Source organism: Culex quinquefasciatus, chromosome 3, assembly GCF_015732765.1.
Source record: "Culex quinquefasciatus strain JHB chromosome 3, VPISU_Cqui_1.0_pri_paternal, whole genome shotgun sequence".
Classification (NCBI taxonomy): Eukaryota; Metazoa; Arthropoda; class Insecta; order Diptera; family Culicidae; genus Culex; species Culex quinquefasciatus.
Window position 1 is genome coordinate 163,417,241 of NC_051863.1, and position 21,229 is coordinate 163,438,469.

The window sequence follows — 21,229 nt, forward strand, 5'->3', positions numbered from 1 at the left end:
AAGGGGAAGGAGAAGAAGATATTTCAAAGTTTAAAAAAATGCAACAAAGATGACGCAAGTTCCCCCCTTATTTGTGCCCTGCTGATGACAGTGTCAACCTGTTGCACAGCGAAGAAGCTTCGAATGTCTCACGCAGCATCCAATCACTTCATCATCCTAATAGAGAGAGAGAGACCAACCAGGTTGTAAAGAAAGAGCTAGGTGTCACGTGTTTCAATTATACATTCCACGTGCGCTGAACTTTACACCAGCACTGCTCACGTGACCGAAATGTTCCCTACTTCCTTCTTCTTTTTTTTCAAAGGGAGAAAGAGGAAGTTGGTACTTATAATTCCAAAAGTCATCAATAGACCCCTCCCCCTTCGGTTGCTTCTTTGTGATGGATTTGATGAAGATAATGCTGCTTATTTGGTAGTGAAGATTATAGATTATAAAACTTAACTGGCTGAAAGAGAGAGAGGAAAGCGAGCTTTTACTCGCTTTTTTTGTCATCGTTGCCTTTTGGGAACAAGATTTCCAATTTCTTCAATGAAGTTTAATGTGGTTGAAGAATCCTGGTGGTTCTTAATTAATAATAGTGAATTTAAATTTAAACAACATTTAAGAAAAAATGCGAAACCAATTAAAACTAAATCAAAATTGTTTCACAAAACAAATACAATCCAGACTAGTGTAAATGTTGTAAAATTTGTCGATCTTTATCGATCTTTTTTCGATCTTTTTTTTAATTTTAATTTATGTTTTTTTTTAATTCTGCTGAAACTTTTACGGTGCCATTATGCATCATTAGTTTGTCAACATAATTTCCTTACAAATTTGGCAGCTGGCATTTGGCAAAATCTGTATCTATTAAGGCCGATGCAAATATTTAAAAAAGTGTTTGTCCCTCGGCCCTGGCCGAGGTCAAGGGGGGGGGGGGGGCACAAAATAAAAAAATATAAAAATTTAAATAACAAGCCATAGTCTTTACATTTAAATGAAAAAAGTGTTTTAAAATGCATTTTACACTAGTTCAGTTGTTTTGCAATAATTAGTTTTCAAAAAATCTAAGATCTGACAAAAACAAAAATTGTATCGAAAAAAAAAGATTTTGATCGAAAATTTTCAAAAAATCTTAAGATTTTTTAATAAACCCAAACATGCTAAAAATGATTTTAAACGCAGAAGAATGTATTTTAATTTGACTTCAGCTGGTTGCACATGAATTTTCATTTAAATTTTGAGGTTTATTGTAAAAATATTTTTTTTGCCCCCTGATTTTTCGGGCCAATTATGAAGGGGGGGGGGGGGGGGTGACAAAAACTTTTAAAAATATTTGTACCAGCCTAAAGGAATTTTTTGATCGATTTGGCGTCTTAGGCAAAGTTGTGGGTATAGATAAGGAATACACTGAAAAAAAATGATATGCGTTTTTTTTTTTTTGCAATTCCGTCGTGAAACTACTTACTTTTCCTGTCATTCTTGAACGACGAAATAGCCTACTTTTCTGTACCAAAAATAACAGAATCGAATAGCAACATTTTTCAAAATAAATGCTGAAAAGTTCTACTTTTCAGCACTCAAATGGGTTGAACTTTTCAGCACTTGTTTCGAAAAGTAATACTTTTCAACATTTTTTGATTTAAACGATTTATTGACAAAAAAAAATGAAAATTTGACATAAAATTTCACTCAGTGTGTGTTTTTTTGGAATTGCAAAAATGTTGTATGGAACTTGTTGCAAAACTTGATTTTTTCAGCACTCTTCGTATTTATCCAACTCGGTGAACCTCGTTGGATAAATGTACGACTCGTGCTGAAAAAATCCTTTTTTTGCAACTTGTTGCATAAACTACTATTTTGTGATTTTTAATTTCACTGTTTGTCACTAAATCTTGATTTGCAAAAAAAAAACACTATTTTTTAATTTTTCGATAAGTTTTAGGGGAAAAGCAATGCCAACTTTTCAGAAATTTTAAGGTTGTGCAAAAAATTCTTTGGCCGAGTTATACATTTTTGAATCAGTACTGAATTATTTAAAAACAATCGAAATATTGATAGCAAAAAAATTTTCAACTTCACTTTTCGATGTAAAATCAAATTTGCAATCGAAAAGTACTCGCGTGAAATTCTGATAAAGTGCGAGTTTTCTGCGATTTTTTTGAAAAAATCAGTATTGATTCAAAATTTCAAAACTTGGTCAAGGATTTTTTGCACAACCCGGAAATTTCTGAAAAGTTTGCATTTGATATCCCCTAAAACATAACAAAAAATTGAAAAATAAATAAAAATAGTGCATATCTAGTTTTAGTGACAAAAAGTGGAATTAAAAATCACCAAATTTTTTTACCGTGCATCGTTATTTTTCAGTGTAGTCCTTATCTATACTTACAACTTTGCCCAAGATACCAAATCGATCAGAAAATTCCTTCAAAAGATTCAAAAGAAGATGTAAATTTTTTAAATTTTGTAAATTTTGTAAACTTTGTAAATTTTGTAAATTTTGTAAATTTTGTAAATTTTGTAAATTTTGTAAATTTGGTAAATTTGGTAAATTTTGTAAATTTTGTAAATTTAGCAGATTTTGTAAATTTTGTAAATTTTGTAAATTTTGTAAATTTTGTAAATTTTGTAAATTTTGTAAATTATGTAAATTTTGTAAATTTTGTAAATTTTGTAAATTTTGTAAATTTTGTAAAATTTGTAAATTTTGTAAATTTTGTAAATTTTGTAAATTTTGTAAATTTTGTAAATTTTGTAAATTTTGTAAATTTTGTAAATTTTGTAAATTTTGTAAATTTTGTAAATTTTGTAAATTTTGTTAATTTTGTAAATTTTGTAAATTTTGTAAATTTTGTAAATTTTGTAAATTTTGTAAATTTTATATTGGTAATTTTGTAAATTTTGTAATTTGTTTGAATTTAGTAAATTTTGCAGCTTGGTATTTTTGTAAATTTTGTTATTTATTTAAATTTTGTAAATTTGGTAAAGTTTGTATAGTTTGTTAAGTTTGTAAAATTAGTAATGTTTGTAAATTTAGTTTTTTTATTTTTGAAATTTTGTAAATTTTATATATTTTGTAAATTTTGTAAATTTTATATTTTGGTAATTATGTAAATTTTGTAATTTGATTAAATTTTGTAAATTTTGCAGCTTGGTATTTTTGTAAATTTTGTAAAGTTTGTATAGTTTGTTAGGTTTGTAACATTAGTAATGTTTGTAAATTTAGTTTACTCTAAATTTCATACAACGATTGCGTATGCGACCACCACCTTGAGGAAAATCAGATCCAAGGGGCACCCTCCTCGTTTCGCAAAGCCAAAGAAAATGAGGTGGCTGCTGCAGGATGGTGATGGTGCTGGCATATAATTTAAAATTAGTCTCAAATAACTCTGCATGTGCTTCCGGGACACATCTCAAGACCGACCGAGATGCCGTCGTCGGGTATGGCAACGTGACGTTTCGAGAAACCTGGTGAGAAGGGGAGGGCGGTTTGTCACCCTGGGAAGCCGCTGATGTGCCATTGATTACGCGGTGTATAGTTTTCCAAGCAGCAGTTTCCGTTTTCTCATTATATTTGTCGGGGTGGTCCTGTGGTCTTGGGTGAGGGGTTTTGAGTTCGCGACAGCGTGGTGACGGGGCTGACGATTACGTGAAAGAAATCCCAGAGCCAGTCTCAAGATGGGCTCTCTCTCTGGCTACTCTGGGAAGTTGTTTGGTGGAAGTGAGCCACGGGAAGCAGTGGTGGCATCATTTTGTTCATACGTGGAATGGATTTTTTTTAACTTAAATTATTAAATATTCAAATCTTTATTTTATCATAAAAATTACCAGTTGGTCATTTTCTGCAAGGTTGTTAATCGATAAAATTATCACCGGACAATATCGTAGGGACGATAACGATAACGATAGATTAAATAATTCTATCGGCGAAATTTAATTTTTTTAAATACTAAAATTCTCACAAAATTTGAAAAAATCACCGTTTGCCTGGCATCCCTGCCATAAAAAAAACCTTCCTCCGAAACCACCAAAAAACGGGGGAGGCAGGTGTTTGCGGGGGAGGGGAAGCGAACAGAAACCTATCAAAGTTGGTGTGTTGTTTTTTTTCCTTCTTCCGCTACCTTCTTTTCGGGTTGCGTAAGAAGCAGAAGAAGAAGTAAAAAAAATCTCATCAAATGGCTGTCATTTGCATAACCGTGTGTTTTCAACGGTTTTCCCCCCTTCTACCCCGCTCCCCCAGTGCGGAGGAGCAAACGACGGGCAACAACATTATCGATGAGGAAAATGACGTGATCATGCTGGGATTGCAACGTGAGGAGGAGGGGGTGGGGGTGATGATGATGGGAGTTGGTTTGGATATGTTTTGATGAATAATAACGAATTTGGCATATGATGAGCATCTGCAATGAGGAAGTGCGGTCTGTTTTTTTTTTACGGGGAAATGAACATTAAGTATTCATGACTTGATGTTTACACACTTTTAATGTGGAAATTTCATTAGGGAAAAATGAGGATGCTAAAAGAATCTTTAACTTGAGAAACAATGCTTCACTTATTTATTTCCAACTCTGATAAATACTTTCATCCAATCGATTCCCTTTAATCAATTAGGGCAGAAATTTCCTAGCACCAAACTTGATGGACGAAATCGTCCTCCTCTAGAAGATTCAAGTGTGTGGAACAGAAAACTTTTCCACTTCTGAGTAAACCCGAAAATTGAGACTTCCAACACTATATTGGATAGGCCTCTGAGTCTGAAGCCAGCAAAAGTTGGAGGGGAAAAATTGAGTGGAGGGGGTGGTTGGAAAAACTTTTCAAGTGTCAATATTTGATTGCACTTTGATCGCACAGACTTTTCCGGCTGATGAGCACTGACTTTTCCTTAATTTCCCCACCCTCTAACAAAACTGGTTCATTCGGTGTTTGGTCGACCGGTCGTCGATTTAATTAACGTCGAAGGGTTTATTTTTTCGGCGCGCTCTTTTTCTGGGTAGGCCCGGGCCCGCTGAAACTGGGTCGATTATCTGACTGACTGGTGAGTGGGCAGGGCAGGGCACACGGACCACCGTTTTGGAGAAGTTTAATGGCTCTGAGCGATTCCTTGAATTACTCCTGATTATTTACCACCCCGGCGGACCGCGGGGGTTCGGGTTGTGTGCTCTCTCGCTTGGTGAAAATCTTTTGAATAATTGACACGCACTTTTGTCGAAAAGTTTCCATCTATTTTGGGGCAGTTTGTCGTGGAATGAAACAAGGGCGTGTTATAATTTTACCGGTTTTGTGGGAAAAGTTGATTTTCTAACACATGCAAAAAAAACACCTGCTTGCATCTCAAATACTGAACTATTGTCCAGTTAACGTTTTCAGTACATAGAAAAACACTTTAAAAACATTCGATTATCACGAGGAGGGACTTTCTGATCGATTTGGTGTCCTCGGCAAAGTTGTAGGTTGTGATCAGGACTATTTAGATGGGTCCTAAGGGGTATCTTTTGTCCCTGATCATGAATCCGAGGTCCGATTTTTGATATCTCGTGACGGAGTCGTACCGAGCCTTTCCATTTTTGAACATGCGAAAAAAGAGGTGTTTTTCAATCATTTGCAGCCTAAAACGGTGATGAGATAGAAATTTTGTGTCAAAGCGACTTTTATGTAAAATTGTACGCCCGATGTAATGGCGTACTCGAAAAAAAAAACGAATTTTTTATCGAAAAAACTAAAAAAGTTTTAAAGACTCTGCCATTTTCCGTTACTCAACTTTTCGAATCTCCCTGAAGGGTAATTTTTTCATTTAGATCAACATTTTTCATTTTAAAATTAAGTGTTTTTTCTAACTTAGTAGGGTTATTTTTGAGAGTATCGCTGTAGAGCAGACAATTACAAAAATTTTGATGTAGAAACATAAGGGGAATTCTAGTAATCATCAAGAATGATTGCGATTTTACGTTTTTTTTTTTTTTTGAAAAAGTTGGTCGTCGTTGATAAATCGTTATAGACACTTTTTCAAAACTTTTTTTTCGTAAGATCGCGATAACTCGTGATGTTTATAAGCAAACCCCTTATGTTTGTATATCAACATTTTTATAATTGTCTGCCCTACAACTTTGTACAACATTGTTATTCTCTAAAAATTAACCCTGCAAAGTTAGAAAAAACATGAAATTTTAAAATGATTTTTTTTGTTATAAATGAAAAAATGACCCTTCTGGGTCAATGTAGATTCGAAAATAACATTAAATTTTCCTTAAAATTACATGTTCAAATTTTTTTACAATTGAGTAATGGAAAATGGCAGAGTTTTAAAAACTTTTTTTTCTGGTTTTTTTTTTTCGATGAAAAATACGTTTTTTCGGAATTTCGAAAAATTGTCACTCGGTTATCTCCGCACTGGCTGAACGGATTTTGACCGTATTGACCTTATTCGAACCCGTCTTGGGGTCCCATAAGTCACTATCTATAATTCATGATGTTAAGTTAAGTACTTCAAAAACTATGCTCAAAATCGATTTAGACTAATGTCCGTATGATTGTAAAAACGGTGGTTTTTTGTAAGAAAACTCGTCATGTTTTACAATTTTAGAAAGGTATTTTAATGACCATTCCAGCGAGTCCAAAAGGTTGAAGATCTGACAAACCTTTCAACATTATACACATTTGTTCAGGCACTTGTTGGATGCCGGATCTCAGTTATTTTGATTGCAACGTTGTCCGGATCGATCATACGACATGTCGTTGAATATGTAATAAAAAGACGAGTCTAAAAGGTTGGAGATTTGAAAACCCTATCAAAAGTTATAAGTTCTCAAGTATTATTTATACACTTTGTTGAAGCCTCAAAAATTTGGAATAAAATTATGTCCGGATCGCGCTACGCGTTAAAAACATTGAAATCTGATAACCCTATCGGTAGCAACGAAATTATGTTTAGAGGACATTTGTAGGTTACAAATATTCATTTTACCAAAAAAAAACTTTATAAACGTGAGGAAGCCATCAACCACCTTACGGTGGATCAAGTAACGTTTTACTGGATAATTTAGAATCTCAAAAACTTGATTGGTTCTTGATTTTAAAAATCTGAAAATGTTTTTTTTTTTCAAAACGTTGAGAGAATTTCACTTTAACAAACTTCAACCCCTTTTTCATTTTTTGATATGTTTTAGTAGACCTACACTGCTTTTGACAGAAGGGAAATGACGAAGGGTCATTTTGTGTAAGGGCACAATTGGCTTGTACAGACCTTGGAAAAAAAAAGTCTGTAGAATTTTCGATTGGTCGCCGTCGTTTGCATCCCCCTTCCTTCCCCCTATTCCTTTCTCCCTTCCTTCTTATTATTGTTTACGTTTGTTTTTTATGTTTCAGCATGGTATGAAGGTAATCTATTATATAACTCATGGTAAGTTGATAAACATTGTTATGCTTATTTATGCTTATTTCACTTAATATCTATTCACTATTCACTATAAATCCTATTTATTGTAATTTCCATATAAATCATTATCCAATACTTTTTCCTTCATCCCACCATTCACCCATACCATAAACGATCAAATTGCATAAACTAATGACTTTTACAATTATAGCAATGGAACCATATGAACCATTTGTCCATTAAAACAATGTTATTTATTTTCCAGCTTCCTGGAATCAACTTTAAATTTACTACTTATTTGTATTTATTTTTCTACTATAATTTTCATATTCCCTCTCCTACTCCTTTTCCTTTATCCTACAATTCCTCAATATCAATATAATCAAATTGCATAATCTAATTAAAATTACAACTTCAGCAATGGGACCGTCTAGAGTACTTGATTTTTAATAATAGTTAATTATTTGGCAGCTTCCTGGAATTATTTTTAAATTCAATGCTCAATTGTATATAACTTTTCACTATATGATTCATTTTAATCCTAATCCGATTCCTTTATCCTACCCTTCCCCTATACTACATATGATCAAATTGCAAAATCTCACGACACTCAAAAACGACTCGACTCAAAAACTGCACATACAAAACACACACCACATCAAAACTGATCCGGAGCGTTTGTTACGGTATGTCCACGCATCCTTCTCCCCTGTAGATTCTGTGAAATGTGATCCGTTCACAGAATCCTCTCTGCGGTTAATGCAACGCAGTAAGCCTGGCCGCTTTTATGAGTGTAATACGTTTCGGGGATGCTCGAATGTACTACAATCATTAATATTGACAAGAAAGAACATGTGGCGTAATCTAATCACATGTTCTTCCAGGATGCTTTCTTCGGACTGGCTGCGCTTGTGTTTGATTAGATTAGATTAGTTTTAGTAGACATATACTGCCAATTTTTTAGCAATAGGGTATGACGGACGTTAAGTTAGAAAAAATATGATTTGTTGAAAATAATTATATTTTTGTCAAAAATGCAAGCAAAAAATTATTCAAAAAATAGTTTTTAAATTTTCTCAACTCCTTAAGAAAAATCAGATGTTTTTAAATTGAGACTTACACTTTAAAAGCGCGTACAGTATGTAAAAAAAGTATTTACACCCCTTGGGCACTATGCACATATTGTGATGAAACATCTAAACAATTTAATGTTGACAGAAACCTAGTACTACGTTTTGTTCAGAAACTCATGCCAGACATTTTGCTACAAAAAGCTCATGAAAAGATGATTTCTATAAAAAGTTATATAACAAATACTATTACGAAAATAAAAAAGGTGCAAAAAAAGTTTGTACACCTTTCGAAAAATTAACATAAATAATGTTATTTGTTGACAAATCACCATAAATCCAGTCTCCCAACTTCAAATAGGCATCCTTGACTGATTTATAAAATAATTTGGATTGAATATAAAGTTTACTAACAACTTAGTATAAAAGTTTATATAACTCTGGAAATTCTATATAAAACTTATCTAAACTTAATTTTGCAAACTTTTAATTCAACTAAATGTCAATATATTACCATATAATTGCAAAATAAACATTTTGGAGTGGGTATAACACCGTTTTGGGGGTATTTGTATCGATAGAATAGATTTTTCGTTGGAATTTCGTACCAACCCAGAATTACGTCGTCGGAAAATCCGCCGGCATCCGAACCGGTCCACAATTCTTAAGTCAACCTATGTGGCATCGGAAAGGGCATAAAATTTCCGATCTTTTGATACCCATACATCTAGGTTTTCTATAAAATCCACGATTTTAAATACCTAGGTAAAAACGTTGTTATGGTTTTGTTTGAGCAATCTGCCAAAAATGAATGGAATTTCGTAATTTTAGTTCTCGTGGATCAAACTTACTTTTTGCCCAGGTATTTAAAAACGTGGGTTTTATAGAAAACCTAGATGTATGGGTATCAAAAGATCGGAAATTTTATGCCCTTTCCGATGCCACATAGGTTGACTTAAGAATTGTGGACCGGTTCGGATGCCGGCGGATTTTCCGACGACGTAATTCTGGGTTGGTACGAAATTCCAACGAAAAATCTATTCTATCGATACAAATACCCCCAAAACGGTGTTATACCCACTCCAAAATGTTTATTTAGCAATTCTATGGTAATATATTGACATTTAGTTGAATTAAAAGTTTGCAAAATTAAGTTTAGATAAGTTTTATATAGAATTTCCAGAGTTATATAAACTTTTTTTGCACCTTTTTTATTTTCGTAATAGTATTTGTTATATAACTTTTTATAGAAATCATCTTTTCATGAGCTGTTTGTAGCAAAATGTTTGGCATGAGTTTCTGAACAAAACGTAGTACTAGGTTCCTGTCAAACTTTAAATTTTTTACATGTTTCATCACAAAATGTGCATAGTGCTCAAGGGGTGTAAATACTTTTTTTACATACTGTACATCATATTATTTGAACCTACTGAAATGAATGTCGTGATTTCAAAAACCCATATTTTTCAAAGCGTTAAAAAAAATTTCACACTTTATTCACTATTTAACATTGAGGATCTGATCAACGGTTTCCGAGATATCATCGAGACACCAATTTTGAAAATTGAAACATAAAATATGTTTGAATAATTTTATTTTAAAATTGCTATAGCTTAAAAAACGATGCACTTTATCAAAATTACTTTTCAATTAAATGTTACATTTAAAATGATTTTTAATTTTTTAGGGCATTTTAAATATTTTCAAAAAGCATTTTCTTTTGCACTTTTTGTCTACTAAAGATATCGAAAAATTTAAATAAATCGAAGAGAGTAAAGTTGAAAATAATATTGAACATTTAGGAATTAAGACTATCATTTCAAATGGACGTAATACAGTTTTTATTAAAATCATAAAAGGTCATACAATTTTACAAATGTTTCATTTTTCAGCATTGCTCATTGGACGATTACTTGCTGAGTTATTTGCATTTGAAAATGTGGGAAAGTTTGGATGAGACTTAAAAAACTTCCATTTGCTTGATTCTTTGTTTTGCTGTATTTCAGCGGTAATTTTCTGAACTATTTAAAAAAAATTGTAAACATATTAAATAGACGGCATTCAAGGGCACTATTTAAAACAATAAAAAAATGGGATTTTTTCATGTAAAATTAAATTTTAAGTGACTATATCTTGAAAACCGTACACTTATCAAAAATCGGTAAAAAAAACTTTTTGATTGCAATTTTGTTTTTTAAATTAAAAACTAGTTTTAAGCCGTGGCTGACTGGTTACGGTGTTCGCTTTGTAAGCGAATGGTTCTGGGTTCGATTCCCATCTGCTCCCAACGAGAAAGTTAAGTACACAGAATTTGAAATGATGAATATGAACGAAAAATCAAAGTCGCTAGAGGCGGGGTTTGATCCCCCGTCCTTTGGGTTGGTAAGCAAAAATGCTAACCGCTAGGCCATGACGACTTGGTAAGCTTGGACTGGAATTAGGACTACTGTTAAATAGAGCGAGTTGTGGCGCTATAACCACGGCAAATAGTGTCCAGGGCATTCGTGGAAATACAATGTCCCATCCCAGAGGGTCCCGGAGTACCAAACCTTCTTAGCATGGTGCTCCCACCGAATACAACCAAATCTCGGAGCGTATGGTGGTGTGTCCCCACGCTTCTTCCCCCCCCTGTCGATTCAGAATTGTGTTGTTGTTCGAACACTCAGTGCTCAAACTCAACCCAATTACGAGTCATCTCTGCGATACGGCTTTACGCAGTAGGCCTGGCCGCTTTAACGCTTGTGATGTTTCAATGCATTCCGATGCAATGGTGCACTACAAATGTTAATAAATGACAAGAAGAGTGCTAGGCGTCATCTAACCTAAGGCACTCTCCAGGATCCCTTCGAAAGATTGGCTGCGCTAGGGTCTAATCTAATCTAATCTAATCTAATCAGACCCTAGCGCAGCCAATCTTTCGTTGGGAGCAGATGGGAATCGAACCCAGAACCATTCGCTTACAAAGCGAACACCGTAACCAGTCAGCCACGGCCGCTCCATTGGCTGCGCTAGGGCCTAATAAAAAAAAAAAAAAAAAAAAAAAACTAGTTTTAAGCTTTATTATTTCTTTCAATTTCGTTAGCAAATTTCCATGGCTTTTATTTAATATTTTTTTCTTCTCTTGGCAAATCCATTTTTAGAATATCCAACTAAATCAAAACGAACTATAGTACAAGTCATAGTTGAAAGGAAATCGAAAACTCTATTAGGTTCGAGGAATTACGAAATTGTTAATTGATTATTTTTGAAAAAAAAACTAATCAAAATGAATAAATTAAAACTCCCCTAGAACTTATCAAATAAAATCAAACAAAAAATATATATTATTGTAAATGACTTTTTTGTCAAAAGTAATGTTGATTTAAAAATCGGGAGAAGAAAGAATCTTTGATGAGAGCGCATTGACGACGAAAGGGAAGGAATGATAGAAAGAGAATGCCTTTGCTATGAATCACGAGACTCCAAAACTACCCAAATGTTTGAAAATCTCCACTTCAAATATTGTAGCTGGTCAATTCGATTCCCTCGAACAAGAAACACTGTTGGATGACTTGTTTTTACCATATCGTTATACTTGAGCATCATTTTAGTTTCATTTGACCAAATGTCACCCCCTCTAAGGGGTGAGATTGGGTCAATTTTCAAACTATTGGCATTTAAGGTAGTGTTCATCGAAATCCACCATATTTTGGGAAAATGTTATTAAACTATCTAAGAACAAATCTACGTTAAAAGGTTTTCGATGTTTTTTAAATTGTTTTTGTTATTAAGAAATTCACCCCCACTGACGGTATCAAAAATGCAAAAAAAAATATTTTGTAAGAAAAAGAATCGAAAGAGATTAAAATTTAATTTATTAAACGACAAAAAAGCATCATCCCATCTGGTTGAAAAAAAAAAACAAAGTGATCATCCAAAACAAAGAAAAAGTATTCTGTATCACAAATTTTACAACAAAATTTACCTTTATTAATGTCAATTTAAGGATTAAAATGAAGAGGGCACAACATCCCCGCTTTGCAACAAGTTTCCGACCGTTTCCGATGGCCATTAAGTGTGCACCTTAATCCGCACCAGACGAAGTCCGAAACCTCCCCCCAGCATCCTCCCTTAAACATCGCCATTTCCAATCATTTTCCCCTGCCTCGTCGCGATAATCTTGCACTTCCCTAGAAGTGGGTAGATACTTTTAGCTTATTAGCACCTCGATGATGTATTGTTTTATAATTGGCAACTGTTGCCTCTCTCTCATAACTCATAAATAAAGCTGCTCTTCATCCTTAAGTGCACCCTCCTTGGTGGCTCGTCTTCGGAAGCGAAAAAAAAAATGAAAGTTACAATCCTTTTAGAAGACAACAGGATTGTTGCACTTCTGGATTGTTCGGTGGGAGAAAAAAAGTTTACAACTGCGAAACAAAAAGAGAAATATTGACGAACTTCCGCGTTTTATTATTATTCGTTTATTGTTTGATTAATGATGAAACTTTGCTCATCCGTTCAACTCGTTGTTGGATTTGCCGCGATCGCGGGAAAAAGTTTTCCTCCAACTTGAAACGCACCTCGCCGGGCAGAAGGGGTGGTATTGTTTTCCACCTTTTTTCCAGAGGATTTCCGCGCAATTTTACAACTCTCGAACGGACGTTGGGCGCTGTTAAGAGCCCGCGGGGCTAATTGGATTAAAGGAGAATTTTTTCTTCCACACCGGTGTGGTGCTGCCTTTGAAAGCTGCCCAGATGAGTAAGATTGAGAGCAAGGGAAGTTTGTTGCCTGTTGTACTTGACGGACTGGATGCAGTTTGTGCGTCTGTTAGGCGGGGAATTTAGCGGTTAATGACTTATTGTGAGGCACATTATGCCAACAAAGAATTGAAATAATAAAAATAGTTTTTTTAAATAACCTATAATTTGATGAAAAAAAAAACATTTCAATTTTCAAAAAACAATTAAATCTACTTATTCAGTAATTCTCTACAAAATCTACCAATTTCGACCATTTTTATTTTTTTGATTTTTTTTTTTTTTTTGGCTTTAACTATGTGGGGCCCTTCCCTAGGACTAAAGAAGCCATTTTGTGTCATTGGTTCACCCATACCAGGTGCCATGCTATTTTGGCTGCTGTTCATATAAAAAACGGTACTGTAAACCGGGGTGACTTTTATAGGTTGAGTACAAATTAAATTCGTACGGTGACCGTGGTAGAGAAGTGTTCAAAGTACTTGTAGAAAAAGTTTTCAGTTAACCATAATTAAAAATGTTTATGAATAATATTTTTTTAATATTCTCAAAGTGTCATTATTTTCTCCATGAACATGGGTTTGAATCGGAAAACGGAATGCATTTTTGGATTCTTTGACCAATTTTCCTTCAGAAGAAGGTAGCATAAAATTATAACTGACTGGTCACGGTGTTTGCGTTGTAAGCGAATGGTTCTGGGTTCGATTCCCATCTGCTCCCAACGAGAAAGTTAAGAAAACAGAAATTTGAAATGATGAATATGAACGAAAAACCAAAGTCACCCGAGGCGGGGTTCGATCCCCCGTCCTTTGAATTGGAAAGCAAAAATGCTAACCACTAGGCCTTGACGACTTGGTGAGCAAAGATTGGAATTTGGAATACTGTTACAAAAAACCCGCAATGCCTTTCGAGGTGTATCCTAGGGTTCTACCTCTCCTACTAACATTCAGTCCAAAACCTCGCTACAAACATCTCTACCACTAAGGTGACGTAGGGGTCCTTGCGCACTTTAGATAGGTGTTTACTAACGATCCTCCCCATCCCTGAGGATAGCTTGGACCCGGCCAGGACCCCCTTATGCCCTGGGTTGTATTACACACTCATCAAAAGATGAAGACATGGTATCGGATGAGGGTCTAACACAACCACACCAAACAGTGGAATAAGCGTTGTGGAGCCTTCCGGTGGTGGGGCGTCCTCCAAATGCTAATGCTAATGCTAATTTTTAGTAGGAAAAATTGCAATTAATTGTGAAAACTTTTGATTCGTTATCCGAATTCAGTTTAGTTGGACTTTGAATTGAGAATTTTATTTAAAAAAGAGGTTTCAACGGATTTGAGGAAAAAAAATGAGTTTTTAACAATTTTACCTAAAATTTAAATGATCTTGTTAAAGATTAAGTTAAAAATTATCAATTTTTCAATATGTACATAAATTTAATTTCCCAAAATCAGCATGCTTTAGTTTTTTTAATTCTTTGATAAGTTTTACGGGACAAAAAACCGCAACTTTTGAACCATAGAAATGTATGGACAAAAATTTTGCCCCAAGCTAGGATTTATTAAAAAAAAAAATTTTTTTTTGCCAAAAAAAATGTGCCGTTAGTTTTTAATAACTTTGTTTCTGTTTCATTTATTCGCTGTATTTCAGCAGCCAGAGGTCCAATCATCAATGCCTTTTAAGCAATTTTTATTGGAAATTTCAGAACTTTCAGATTTTTTTTCTGGAATAGACAATTATGGACACTAATTAAAAATTACGAAAAATGGGAATATTTCTAGTTAAATTTAAATTTAAAGTGGCTATGTCTTTAAAACTTTTCGATTACAAAGTTGATTTGAGATTTAAAACCGGAAGCATTTGAAAAAAAATAAAAGTCGGTGGCAAAGTTTTTGTCCATACTTCTCTACGGATCAAATTAACGGTTTTATGTCTCCTAAAACTAGAGCGTCCAATTTCAAAATTCCCGGGAAACGGGAAATTTTCAACAAATTTCCCGGGAAATCCCGGAATTCCCAGGAAATTTGAAATTTAACAAAAATTATTCTCATCCTGTTTCTGATTAATATTTTGCAACAGAATTGCATAGAACGGAAACTTGAAAGGTAAAAATGAGTGTGAGGATCAATTAATGGTTTGACTGCTTGTAAAAAAGCATGCAACTTTGAGAAAATATAAAAATTTCTAGTTTTTTATTACTGTCTTTCAAATCGTACCAAATCAAAAAAAGTATTTGTATTTTTTGTTAGGATGTTTTTTTTTAACAAAGGAGCAATTCTCTACGAAATCGGTCTTTTTTCTTCAATTTTTATTTTTGTATTTTTTAATCCAACTGAAACTTATTTGGTGCCTTCGGTATGTCCAAAGGAGCCATTTTGCATCATTAGTTTGTCCATATAGTTTCCCATACAAATTTGGCAGCTGTCCATACAAAAATGATGTATGCAAATTCAAAAATCTGTATCTTTTGAAGGATTTTTTTTATCGATTTGGTGTCTTGGGCAAAGTTGTGGGTATGGATATGGACTACACTGGAAAAAAATGATACACGGTAAAAAAAATTGGTGATTTTATATTTAACTTTTTATCACTAAAACTTGATTTGCATAAAAATACTATTTTTAATTTTTTTTATTTTTTGATATGTTTTAGAGGACATAAAATGCCAACTTTTCAGAAATTTCCAGGTTGTGCAAAAAATCATTGACCGAGTTATGAATTTTTTTATCAATACTGATTTTTTCAAAAAATCTAAATTTTGGTCGCAAAAATTTTTCAACTTTATTTTTTGATGTAAAATCAAATTTGCAATCAAAAAGTACTTTACTGAAATTTTGATAAAGTGCACCGTTTTCAAGTTAAATCCATATTTAGGTGACTTTTTTGAAAATAGTCGAAGTTTTTCATTTTTTTAAATAAGTGCACATGTTTGCACATTTTTGGAAAAAATATTTTTGAAAAGCTGAGAAAATTCTCTATATTTTGCTTCTTCAGACTTTGTTGATACGACCTATAGTTGCTGAGATATTGCAATGCAAATGTTAAAAAAAAAGGAAAATTGATGTTTTCTAAGTCTTACCCAAACAGCCCGCCATTTTTTAATGTCGATATCTCAGCAACTAATGGTCCGATTTTTAATTTAAAATATGAAACAAACGTGAAATTTTCTTATCTTTTCGAAAACAATATTTTCTAAATTTTCAAATCAAGACTAACATTTCAAAAGGGTCAAACATTCAATATTACGTCCTTTTAAAATGTTTGTCTTGGTTTAAAATTTTTGAAAATATTTTTTTCGAAAAGATCGGAAAATTGTTTCATATATTGAAAATCGGACCATTAGTTGCTGAGATATCGACATTAAAAAATAATGGGCTGTTAGGGTGAGACTTAGAAAACATCAATTTTCCAGTTTTTAAACCTTTGCATGGCAATATCTCAGCAACTTAAGATCGTATCAACAAAGTCCGAAGAAGCAAAATATAGAGAATTTTCTCAGCTCTTCAAAAATATTTTTTCCAGAAGTGTGCAAACATGTGCACTAATTTTAAAAAATGAAAAACTGCGACTATTTTCAAAAAAGTCACCTAAATATGGATTTAACTTGAAAACGGTGCACTTTATCAAAATTTCACTAAAGTACTTTTTGATTGCAAATCTGATTTTACAGCAAAAAATTTTTGCGACCAATATTTCAATTTTTTGAAAAAAATCTGTATTTATTCAAAAATTCATAACTCGTTCAAAGATTTTTTGCACAACCTGGAAATTTCTGAAAAGTTGGCATTTTATGTCCTCTAAAACATATCAAAAAATAAAAAAATTAAAAATAGTGTTTTTTGTTAATCAAGTTTCAGTGATAAAAAGTTAAATAAAAAATCACAAAAAAACTTTTACCGTGTATTATTTTTTCCAGTGTAATCCGTATCCATACCTACAACTTTGCCGATCGATCAAAAAATTTCTTCAAGAGATACAGATTTTTGAATTTTCATGCATCATTTTTGTTTGGACAGCTGCCAAATTTGTATGGAAAATTATATGGACAAACTAATGATGCAAAATGGCTTCTTTGGGCATACCGAAGACACCAAAAAAGTTTCAGTCGGATTAAAAAATACAAAAAAAAATCGAATGACCGAAATTCTAGAGAACTGCTCAAAGGTGTTTGGACAGTGAAAATCTATGCTCCACAACAATAAAATTGCTTTTAAATTTGTCTCAGTGACCTAAAAGTTGAAATGGAAATATTTTTTGCAGAAATATTGTTTTTTATGCCAAATAAGTTATTCCAGAACAAGTATTTTAAACTTTTGAATAAATAGATAATCATGGAATTTGCCTTAAACATCTAATTTCTAGCACTATTTAAATTGAAACACTATTTCATGAAATCACAACAAGAGTTCTAAACTATTTGAAGCGAGTTTTTGAAACATGGTTGCATTCTTTGAGTAAATCTCATAGGATTCGAAGTTGTTTTATAATGATTTTTCATTGTTCCCTTTATGGTATGATTTTAATTTTATGGTTATATGGCCTTATAAATTAATTAGATTAAAATAATTTTCATAGTGTAAAAGTGGTTGAAATTAAACAATATGTTTTTCATATTTAACCCTCTAACGCCCTTGGTAGCTCACGTGCTTCATAAATTTATAACTTAAAACATTATATTTTCATCCAATTTGGTAAAGATAAACACAAATTTTACAAATTTTTCGGGAAACGGGAATTTTTTTTTCGGGAAATTCCGGGTATTTTCGGGATTTTTTTTCCTGGACGGGAAATTGGACGCTCTACCTAAAACATATTAAAAAAATCAAAAATTAAAAAAGAAATATGATCAGTGGGAAATTGAATTTGTGTGAAACAAGTTAATTAAAAAATCCGCACAAAACAAAATTCCATACACCTTTTTTTTTAAAGTCCTCATCAATGGCTACATTTTAGCCGAAGACTGAAAGGGACCATCCATAAACCACGTGGACACCCCAGGGGGGGGGGGGGGGCTTGAAATTGTTCACGCTCCATAAAAAAATGTCCACGAAGGGGGTTGAGATTCCCAAAAAAGTGTCCACGTGGTTTATGGATGGTCCCTAAAGTGATCAGACAATTCCTTCAAAAGTTTCAGATTTTCGAATATTCACGTACATTTTTTGTATGAACAGCTGCCAAAAATTTTATGAAGATTTGTACACCATTATCAACAGCTCAACAATTCGGTAAACTGAAAATTACCGAATTCGGTAGAAAGTTACCGAAATTCTGTAATGAAGTTCATTTTTGTTCATCGTACAAACGAAATTTGTTAACATTTTGTTCATTTTGACCGATGGTTTACCGATCTAAACTTTACCGATTTTTTAACAACCGAATTCGGTAAGAAAAATCTGGATGGGTGAATCAATGACACAAAATTGCTTCTTTGGTAATAGGAAAGGCCCAAACAAATTTGAGCCAAATAAAAAAAAATGGTCGATATCAGCCGATTTTGTAAAGAACTACTCTAATAATAAAATGTGCAAAATATGTTTTTTTATGGTTCAATATATTTTTTACCATTAAACAAAAAAATCCCGAAAATTATCGGGATAATTTCATTTAAATTATTATTTAATAATGATTCTAAGTTTTCCTGACTAACTAACTAACCAGGATAAAGGGTTTCCAAAACTCACCTGAATGAACAACCACGACGTGAAGAGGGACAAACTGCTGTACTGCCCGTTGAAACGATAGTGGTACGCGTAGAACGAAAAGTGGTACAAGAAGAAGAATCTGCAAGTAAAGAAAAATCGAAAGGAAAAAAAAAAACTATTAATTACGCAACTCTCATAAATAAACGAAAACCAATTTCGTTCGCCGTCTTCCTTCCCCAACAGGTACAACAATCAAATTTGAGCAAGGAAATGGGCTACTAAATGACACAATCTCTCTCTCCAAACTTGATAGGATGCGCGCCCCAGGTAGGAGCAATTAGAGCTCCATCACTCCCGTGCAAAGGAGTTGGGAGGAAGGGACGGGGGACAACAACAAACCATTTCCTCCCACGCCACGCCACGATATTGCCAATCCGGAGGAAGAGATCCGTCCGAAATTGATGGGATTCAATCGTCACCAAGCAGCACTAGAGGCGGCGACTATCGACGTTCATTTTCCTCTCGGTTTGCGGCGGTGGCTGGCCATAAATAAGACAAATTTGAATTTATAGCCCGGTTGATTGCTCAACTAAATCCTGCCAGCCGGTGAAGTGGCCGGATTTGCGAACATTGAAGGTGGGACAGGGGGACAATATCGACGACAGATCGATTCGGTGTGGTTGATGGTGAGTTGTCGAGGACTAGATGAAGCCAGAGTTTTGGAGAGAATATTACTTTCTTTGAAAATATCAAAAAATCGTTATTTTAATACTCGAGTACTCCAATGAAGCGTTTTATTCCCCAAATCGTTCATAATACAATCTTCCCTAACCTATCAGTTCAAGATCAATCATCGTTAGCCTGGTCTTCCTACTCCAATCCATCCTTTCCTCAGTTATGACGAACTCTGTTGGAAATGGACCACGGTTGTGGTCCCGAGTGCAGCGCAATGTGCGCATCGGAAGTGGCCGCACGATCCTGGTAACGCAGAACCTGCTGCTGCTGCTCCAGCGGACGCAGTTCCACAACTCGCACCGGATGCTGGCGCCACTCGGGTTCGTGGCGGACCACCGCGTTAAACCCGTTCCAGTCGTCGGCGCTGTAGTCCACGATCCGCTCGGTTCCGTCCGACTCCATCATCCGGTACTGGCCCCGAACCCGATCTCCCTGGCGGCTCTCGTGCTGACTCTTCCAGTCCCCGGTCCAGTCGTCCCGGATGGCGTAGCCGTACGAGTAGTCTGAATCCGACGACGAGGAATCCCGATCGTCCTGGGGACGAGACTCCTGGGGTCGGTTCCAGCGACGGTCGTCGTAGCGGTCGCCCAGCGGACGGGAAGCGGCACTGGCTACGGCGATGATGGCCGCGAGGATCAGGAACTGATGGGAGAGTCAAGTTATTAGCAAGATTGTATAGAACAACAAAAAAGAGCTTACCTTAAAAGCCATGATGGTAGAACTTTTCTTACTTGCTGTTCTCAGAAGAGCAGGTCAGGTTGTGATGATTTCCGAGAAGATGCACTCCATTTTTATACAAACGGCTGATCATCAGTCTGGAACTGTTAGATTTAACACAGAACGACAAAGGGACCGGCAGCACCTTAAGGTTGCACTAGAAAGGCAACATTGTGTTAATGAAGATGAGAATCCGATTTCGGTGTACCATCTTCAACAACTTTGACAATGAAGGCGTTTCATTCACACAAATTTGCATGATATGTGAGACCATTGAAGGTTCGGTGAGCTTTAAGCTTGCATGGGTATCAAATTTCAAGTGCGCTGACTGACAAATCGTGTGACTTTTCCATTAACGAGTCAGTTTTGTAGACCATATTATAGAATTACACCGTGTTTAATCAGTTTACCGTTCAAATCGAAACAAAATTGAAAAGTATTACTTTTAGATACAAGTGCTGAAAAAATAACTTTTTGCAATTCCGCCTTGAAACTGTTTACTTTTCCTGTAATTCTAGAGCATATCTCTCAACCTTTTTCGTTCCTAATTTTCAAGACTAATTTTCAAGAGCCGCATTTCCCTCCTCCCTCCTCCCATGATTTCGAACTTGTAGGTATAAATGCATGAATAATTATCATAGTTTGATAAAACAAATTAAATTTCCAAACCTAGGGAAACCAAGCTATTGAACAAAATGGAAATTTCTCTTCGAGAATTCAATACACAACTTGATTACAGTCATGCCTCGGTTTAGCACCGCATATGGGGGATGCAAAACTGAACTGAAGCACAGAGCTTACGGGATTTTTGGCTATATGGGAGACATTGGCTATGATCGTATGAAAAATCATGAAATTGTAGTGTTTTGAAATCGGGATGCTGGCAGCTATCCGTTGCAATTATAATTACATGAAAGTTTTCACTAAAATATGTATTTTTCCTGTATTTTGAAAATACCGTTTTTGTTCTCTAAAACA

At 34.4% G+C, this 21,229-nt stretch overlaps 2 protein-coding genes across 3 annotated transcripts in view; both read right to left on the bottom strand.

The window, feature by feature from the left end:
• LOC6036821 (membralin) overlaps window positions 1–21,229 on the bottom strand; it is a 208,478-nt gene that overhangs the window by 6,532 nt on the left and 180,717 nt on the right. For both annotated transcript variants that reach the window (XM_038259194.1, XM_038259193.1), the window contains exon 10: window positions 18,839–18,938. In XM_038259194.1, coding sequence (XP_038115122.1) covers window positions 18,839–18,938 — 100 coding nt within the window. The remainder of the gene's footprint in view (window positions 1–18,838; window positions 18,939–21,229) is intronic.
• Window positions 19,564–20,293, bottom strand: LOC6051584 (larval cuticle protein A3A). Its single transcript, XM_038259195.1, has 2 exons — window positions 20,234–20,293; window positions 19,564–20,176 (listed from the first exon to the last, which is right to left on the bottom strand). The coding sequence occupies exons 1-2, from the start codon at window positions 20,243–20,245 to the stop codon at window positions 19,691–19,693; spliced, it is 498 nt and encodes a 165-aa protein (XP_038115123.1). The 5' UTR covers window positions 20,246–20,293; the 3' UTR covers window positions 19,564–19,690.